Source organism: Myotis daubentonii, chromosome 3 (genome assembly GCF_963259705.1).
Source record: "Myotis daubentonii chromosome 3, mMyoDau2.1, whole genome shotgun sequence".
Taxonomy (NCBI): domain Eukaryota; kingdom Metazoa; phylum Chordata; class Mammalia; order Chiroptera; family Vespertilionidae; genus Myotis; species Myotis daubentonii.
This window is the reverse complement of record NC_081842.1, coordinates 40147273-40155600: the sequence shown is the minus strand read 5'-3', so window position 1 is coordinate 40155600 and position 8328 is coordinate 40147273. Positions and strand designations below refer to the sequence as shown.

Genomic DNA, 8328 nt, shown 5'->3' with positions numbered 1-8328 from the left:
CCGGTCACTGCAGGCGCCACCGATTTAGTCTCCGGGAGCGCCGGGGCGCCGTCCGGGCCGCACTTGGAGGGGAAGTTATGCCGGCGCCTGGCAACCCCAGCGAACCCTGGAAGGTGTAAGATGCCTTGTTTCCCTGGGCGTTTAAGAAAGAAAGAAAGAAAGAGTTGCGCAACCGGAAGTTCCGCCTCCTGGCCGAGCGCTTCCTGTTTGGTAACTAAGGACGCGGGACGGCTGCTAGCGCTCCGGAGGCAATAACACCCAAGCTTCGTGGGAACCTCGGGTGCTGGTCCTGGGCCTTTTCTCCATAGGGTTCCCTTTGCCATCATGAGTAGCGACTTTCTGTCAGGGCTGCACTGGGACGATGGCTTCGCCATCCCTGTGGCGAACCAGGAGAACAAGATACTGGAAGATCAGGTGAGAATCAGGTGAAGAGGCTGCGGAAGGAGGGGGTATCTTTTTATTGGCGGGGGGCGGGGTGTGGGATGAGTTTTCTGGTCGCAGGAATATCCCAATCCTTTTGTTTCTCTCCTTTCCTTCCTGAATCCCATCTCTTCTTGGTCTAACGCTCCTCCACTCCATCTCTCCTTTCTCCCACACCTTCCGCCCTTTTCGGTACTTGCTAAGGCCCAGCGGTTCTCAACCTGGGAGTCAAGGACCCTTTCACAGGGGTCGCCTAAGACCATCGGAAAACACGTATATAATTACTTGTTGTTTTTGTGATTAATCACTATGCTTTAATTATGTTCAATTTGTAACAATGAAAATACATCCTGCATATCAGATATTTACATTACGATTCATAACAGTAGCAAAATTACAGTTATGAAGTAGCAACAAAAATAATGTTATGGTTGGGGGTCACCACAACATGAGGAACTGTATTAAAGGGTTGTGGCGTTAGGAAGGTTGAGAACCACTGTGCTAAGCAGTAAAAAAATATATACTGGAACAATAATTGATGTGCAGAACTACAAAGTCCGATTCTTCACTCCTTCCTCCCCTCCCCGGCCAAGCGCTCATTTCGACTCTTTGGCAGGAGAGGAAAGGCTGGTTCCCGCGCTCACTTTCTCCTTCCTCGGAATTAAGCGTGTTTTGCAAAGGGACTTCTATGGTTTGCATAGCAACCGTTAGTGCGGACAAGGAAACACGCCCTGGCTGACATTTCTCTGTGAGTTCTGCCGATGATGGTTGACTCGAATAAAAGTTAAGAGGGGCGTTCTAGTAAGAATGCAAAATGTGCAGCTTTTCAAATTGAGACTTTCGTTGTCACAGAATGATGTAAGATACTGTAAGTTGTAAGTAGTATTTTACATCAACTTGCAACCAATCCATAGTAGTTGTTCAAAATAAAGTTGCACCTCGCTCAGGAAACAAAAAAACCTTCAGCAGCCAGTGTAAAGTCCTATGTGTTGTGTGGAAGAGGATCCAAGAACTGATGATATTTACACTACTTAGAGAATGGAAGAGAAGGTTTTCCCTCCTCTGAAAAAATGAAAATGAAAATCCTTCACTTTTTTGTTGTTCAAAATCTTCTGACATATTTACTCACGCCTACGTTTAGATGGCTGCAGTTTTTGTGTTTGTTTTCAATGAAGGGCAACATTAGCGAATGCGAGAGATCTAGCACTAGGTATGCAGGCACAATATGAAGAAGTATCCAGCCCTAGGTGTAGATCATACTTACCAGCCCTGAGCCAGTTTCTTCTCCTGTAAGCCAAAGACCAGTAAAATAATTACCACATAGGGTTGTTATGTTACAGAATTTACCAGGTGACCGAAGAACACACAGGAGTACTTGGAGACACAGGAAAGACCCATTTATTTTCAGATGTTTCACGTGTACTGGTACAGTGACTCAGGGGAGACTGTTTCTCTCCAAATCCTGAGCAAACCAATATGGATGAAGCTTTCCCTTTATACCCTTTGGTTTCTTTGTCCCCCAAATATGGGATGGGACTTCCGGACCTTTTGTGGGCTTTGCAAAAAGCTCCGTGTGTTGGGATGGGGGCTGTGAAACCACACCTAAAGAAAGGCCTGTCCTGGTGCCAGCACTGATAACCCCCTCCGGAGGTTGTTCATGGTTTATGGCCTCTGTAAAATGGGAGTTGTACTTAGGTAAACTGGTCTTGCAAGACCAGATTGTGGAGAAAGAGGCAGTGACTTTTATATAGGTTATCAAGAATGTATATTAGGTTACTGGCACAGATTCAGATTGCTAGCCCCCCCCCCCCAATGTCTTATTTTCCCCATTAGTTGCACAGCTCTATTAATAGAGGTTAAAGTTCCATTCAGATGTTAGTTTTTGGTATTAGTGACATAATATTTGTCTCACAGGATATTATATACATACTAGAGGCCCAGTGCACAGATTTGTGCACCAGTGGGGTCCCTTGGCCTGGCCTGTGGGGATCAAGCCAAAACCGGCTCTCTAGACATTCCCCAGAGGGGTCCCGGATTGTGAGAGGGCACAAGCCAGGCCAAGGGACCCCACTGGTGCACGATCAGGCCAGGGAGGGACCCCAGGAGAGCTCCAGGGTGTGTCTGGCCCATCTTCCCCAGTCCTGATCCGCTGGACCCCAGCAGCAAGCTAACCTACCAGTCGGAGCATCTGCCCCCCTGGTGGTCAGTGCGCATCATAGCAACTGGTGAAATGGTTGAACAAATGGTCAGACACTTAACATGCTAGGTTTTTATTATATAGGATGTTTTTATTATTATTAATTAATTACTTTTTAAATCCTCACCCAAGGACATGCTTATTGATTTTAGAACTAGGGCAAAGGAGGAAGGGAGGGAGGGGGTGAAAGAGAGAGAGAGAGAGAGAGAGAGAGAGAGAGAGAGAGAGAGAGAGAGAGAGATGGGGGAGAGAGAGAGAGAGAGAGAGAGAGAGAGAGAGAGAGAGAGAGAAAGAAAGAAAGAAATATCAATGTGAGAGAGAAACACCGTGCTCCCTCTGACTGGCAATCGAACCTGCAACCTAGGTAATTGAAACCACAACCTTTTGGTGCATGAGACGACACTCCAACAGACTGAGCCACACTAGCCATGGCTGTATTGTGCTTTTAATTCCTTGCATCCTCAGTTGCCAGTTTGATTCCTTGCATTGCCTGCTTTAAGTTTATATCAGATCTTCAAGATAATTTCTCTCTTCTCCCACTCCTTCTTTGGGAGTCCTATACTTTTCAATATGGACAATTTATCTGTTGGCCTATTTCCCAATTGTTAACTTGTTAATTCCCTTTCCCCCCTTACTGCTTTGTCACTCTATCTTCTTTTTTTCTTGGATATCTCTCTCTCTCTCTCTCTCTCTCTCTCTCTCTCTCTCTAATGAAATACTTTCTTGTATTTCTCCCTAAGAAGGGTGTATGGGAGGTAAACATTCTAAGTCAAAAATGTTTTTCTTTGCTTTCATATTTGATGGTGATTTGGCTGAGTAGAAAATTCTAGATTAAAAAAATTTGCCACTCCTTAATGTACTTTGAAAAATGGTTAAAATGATAAAATTTGTGTTATGTACAGTTTACCACAATTTAAAAATTAGTGATAGAAATTTTATAGGTCACATTCTTTGATTATAAGCCAATAGAATTTGTGTTAATTTAAAAAATGATTTTCTATTGTCAGAGAATGAACGTTTGTGTCCCCCCTTCCCCATAGTCACTCATATGTTGAAGCCCTAAACCTCAATGTGATAGTATTTGCAGCAGGTGGGGCTTTCAGGCGGTAATTAGGTTTAGATGAGGTCATGAGGGTGGGGCCCATGAGGGGATTAGTGTCCTTATAAAAAGAGAGACTAGAGCGCCCTCTCTCTCTCTCTCTCTCTCTCTCTCTCTCTCTCTCTCTCTCTCTCCTCTCTCCCTCTCTCTCTCCTGAGTGTGAGGACACAGGAGAATGTGGACAGCTACAAGTTAGGAAAAGATATTTCACCTTGACCTTGGACTTCCCAGCTTCCAGAACTGTGAGAAAGAAATTTCTTTAGTTTAAGCCACGAGCCTATGGTATTTTATTTTGGTAGTCTGAGCTGACTAAGAAATTCATTTTAAATACAGGCAAGTTTCTCAGAAATATATTGCTGGATGGCTCTTAAATCAAATAAAAGTTGAAAGGGAAAAGTCACCAATTAGAAAACTGTAAAGGAAACTGCTTGGTACCTACATCCATGGGAAGCAGCAAAACTCTTATTTAGAGAAAATGTATAGCCTAAATGCCTTCTAAATCAGTGTCTTAGGCAGCCTGAGTTCCTATAACAAAATACCATAGACTGAATGATTAAAAAAACAAACAAAATCAGACATTTATTTTTCAGTTCTGAAGGTTAGAAGTTGAGATCAGGGTGTCCGCCTGGTTGGGCTCTGGTGAGTGCACTCTTCCGGCTTTAGATGGCTGCCTTCTTCCTGTGTTCTCACACAGCAGAGAGAGACCCTCTGGTTTCTCTATTATAAGGACACTAATCTCATCATGAGTGTCCCACCATCAGGTCCTCATTTAAACCTACTTACCTTCCAAAGGCCCTCCTCCAGGTGCCATCACATTGAGGATTAGGGGCTTCAACATATGAATGTGGGTGTGACACAAACATTTAGCCCGTAAAAATCAGTAAGACAAAAAACCCCCACAAAACTAAGAACTTTTAATAAAGTAAAAAGAAAAGAACAAGAAAGTAAACAAAAGAGGCAATTAAAAATTGAAATCTATATGTATAAAAGGCTAAGCGACCGTCCAATAGCCTGACCAGTAGCTATGACGTGCAATGACGACCAGTGGGCAGAAACTCTGGCCAGTAGCTATGGTGCCCACTGACCACCCGGGGGCAGATGCTCAACTCAGGAGCTGCCAAACGACAGCCACTTTGCAGAGTGCCCTCTCACACTCCGGGACCCGTTGGGGGATGTCAGACTGCTGGTTTTGGCCCAATCCATGCAGGCCAGGCTGAGGGACCCCACCTGCCAGAGGAACCCTGCTCACTCCGCAGATGCCCTTCGAGCCCGGCCCTGCCCCAGGTGCGGCCAACCAAGGAGAGACCACAGGAGGTTGGCTCCAGGGCGTGTGTGGTCCTTCTCACCCAGTCCTGCCCCACCAGCCACCTTCTAATTAATTTCCTTTCAATGTGCACGAATCTTTGCACTGGGCCTCTAGTTAATGAAATAAAAAGCCAAAAATACATACTTACTATTACTTAGGACATAACAAATGAGTAAATTCGTATTTTTTTCTTTCTTCCTTAGTTCAAAATTCAAGTATTTTCTTCTGCGCGTTGGTGAATTGTGTTGTGCCCCTCCTGGGTTGTAGCCTCCGCTTTTGGAACCACAGCTCAAGACTATAAAGAAGCATATTTTTGTTTTGTTGAGCTTCTTTATTGCTTTCAGGGATGACATGTTCTAATGGTCCTGAGAATCTATCTTCAATTTCCTAAAAGTTTTTATTTGTTTTGGACTTACATTGTTTTGGGTCTGCTCAGGTTCTAATTCAAAGACACAAAATATAGGAGCTATTATGTCTGGGATACGTCTACTTTTAAAATTTATGGCTAATGATCTATTTTTTGCTGTCATTAGGCATTGTTTCTATGCTCTTGTTTGATTTGGGACCTTGTCATTTAATTATGGAATAGGATCTCATTTTTTTTCCACTTAAAACGCATTGTAGCTGTGGACCCTGCTAATGTTGCAAATCTGAGAGAGATTTCTATTTTGTTTTAATGTGGTGCTAATTTTCCCACAATCATCTTTAAAACACAGCACTATTTTATAATTGAAAGGGCAGTAGATTTTTGAAGTTCAAATTGATATTTTAAAAAAGAAAAGTAAATAATCTTGATTTTACATCCTTAAATATGGTAAGAACTTAGTAGACTTTGACTAATCATCGTGTTTATTATTTACAGTTGTCAAAGCTGCAGGATGAGAAGTCATACTTGCAAAATCAACTACGTGTCTATGAAGAACGAATTAATGCTATAGCTTCTCATTTAAAAAATGTTAGACAAGAGTTCTTATATACACAGGTATATATAATGTTGAAATTCATGTTGATTATATCATGTGTAGTTATGGAACATTTCCCATTGCATTTATATCTGTGATGTTATTTTATAGACATAATAGGAAAATTTAGCATAACTAATCTATAGTGAACATAGCCTTGAATTTGAAAGTAGGCAGAAAAAAGTCTTTGAGGAACCCCCTACTGCCACCAAGTTCAAGGAATAATTAATTCATTTGAAAGAATAAATCATTCAAACAGTCTAATATAATGTTAGGCAGCAGATTGCAGGAGAAAGGTACAGTGATGCAGTGAGAAATAATGACTTTAAGCAGAAATAGACTTAATATAACACATAAGAGAGTTTCTGTCTACTTTTAATTATTCAGCACTACCCACTGGGACCATTTTTGAGTGGAAGCAAATAGTTCTAACACTTCAGTAGCCCTTAGGCATAGTCTTTTAGCCGAGTTTAAGAACTGAAATTTGTAATGACATCCTGAGATAATCGTTAAATTATATTTAGGATAACTGGGGACAGTATACTGCATTTTAGAAAACGTAATAAAATAATACAAATTGAAACTTAGGGTGATTAATCAAAGCATCTGTTTTATGGACAGTCTACTCATGTGTAGAACTTCATTCCCTGATGAAGCCCAGAAAATTAGCTCAGCAAATCAGCACTGGAGTGTTGACTAACTTCCATGTCAAACTCTGTTTTTAAAAGTACATCTGCATTTCTTTGAAATTATGTAATTCTTAAAAATGAACAAAGTCGTGTTTTAAATGCCAATTTGTAATTAATATAGATAAGTAACTATTTCATGCTTTTTGCAAACATGAGAAAGATGTCCTCTACAGTCTGGGGGAACGACTCAGCCCAGGAATCCAGGCGACTGGTCTCTGAGCTCTATCCCCAGAGCCCCCTGCCCTGGAGTCTGCTCACACAGCTTCAGTCCCCTCTGCCCTCCCTCTGCTGGAGCCCAAGACCAGTGACTACACACAAAATTTTGTCCATCGGCCCTTTAAGAGGGTGCCTGCATTTCCAACCTTCTCACCTTGGTAGACAGAAACCCCGCTGCTTTTCACAGCCAGCTGTTATGTGGGCAGCTTTTTCAGTTCTGGTGCTCTGGGCTGAGGAACCCAACGTGGGATTTAGACCCCAGAGTTCTCAATAGGAACCCCCCACAGCTGAGAGATCCTCTGGGACTTCAGCTGTTGTCTGGGGGAGTCTGGCAGCCTTCTCCGGACACCGCACTTTCTGCCAGTCTCTATGCTGCCTCCACTTTCAAGTCACTGTTATCACGGTTCTCTCCAGCTTGTCTTCAGTTGATTATTCAGGATGGTTTTTCTATATTTTAGTTGTAATTCCAGTTTGATCCTGGGAGGGTGTCAGTGTAGCTTCCACTTAATCCGCCACCATCTTCCTATTTCATGCTTTAACAGTCTTATGAGAAGAAAGTTAAAATGTTAATGAGCCCTAGCCGGGTTGGCTCAGTGGATAGAACATCGACCTGTAGACTGAAGGGTCCCAGGTTCAATCCTGGACAAGGGCATGTACCTTGGTTGCTGGCACATCCCCAGTAGGGAGTGTGCAGGAAGCAGCTGACTCGTTTCTAACCTTCTATCTCTCTCCCTTCCTCTCCGTAAAAAAATCAATAAAAATATATATTTAAAAAAAAGTTAATGAACTTCTAAAAACAATACTTCATATTTTTGAATCCTGATATGATTGAGTAATTAATAAATGGTTAGGAACAACATCTTTTCCTCAAGTTATTAAACCACTGAGTTGGGGATCTGAGAGAGACTCTTTGTGGGTATATTTTATTATAGTCAAACCTCAACTAAGATAAGAGACGGAAGTAGTAAACTTCCTACAACAGTAACAGCTTTAACAATGTAAAAATAATACCAATGGTGATAACTTTAAAGCAATGTAAAATCAGTAGTCAACAAGCACTATTTTATTAAGTGAAGCATAACAAAGGCATGTTCGTTTATTAATATAGTCTAGGAAATATTTATAACCAATGTTTACATAATTATTTAAAAATTATCTCTGTTAATTTATGTGATCAATTCATATAACTATCCCATTTCCCAAGTATTTTTAGTCAGTTTTATTTCTTATTTTTAGTTAAGTAATGAAGTATATTTTTATTAAATTTTTAATTAATTAATTTTTTACAATAAGCTAAGGTTAAATTATTAGTTAGATCTTTTAAAGTATAACCATATAAAGTTTGGTTTTCTGCAAATTCCCTAGCCCAACCTAGTATCTGAAAATCACTGACAACAGTATTTTTCTCCTAACACATTCTATGACTTAATTCTCTTATA

The 8328-nt window shown here is 41.3% G+C and overlaps 1 protein-coding gene across 1 annotated transcript in view; it reads left to right on the top strand.

The window, feature by feature from the left end:
• The first annotated feature begins 217 nt into the window (after positions 1–217).
• Positions 218–8328, top strand: part of CCDC39 (coiled-coil domain containing 39) — a 48251-nt gene continuing 40140 nt past the window's right edge. The window contains exons 1-2 of the mRNA XM_059687111.1: positions 218–414; positions 5885–6004. Coding sequence (XP_059543094.1) covers positions 325–414; positions 5885–6004 — 210 coding nt within the window. The 5' untranslated portion in view covers positions 218–324. The remainder of the gene's footprint in view (positions 415–5884; positions 6005–8328) is intronic.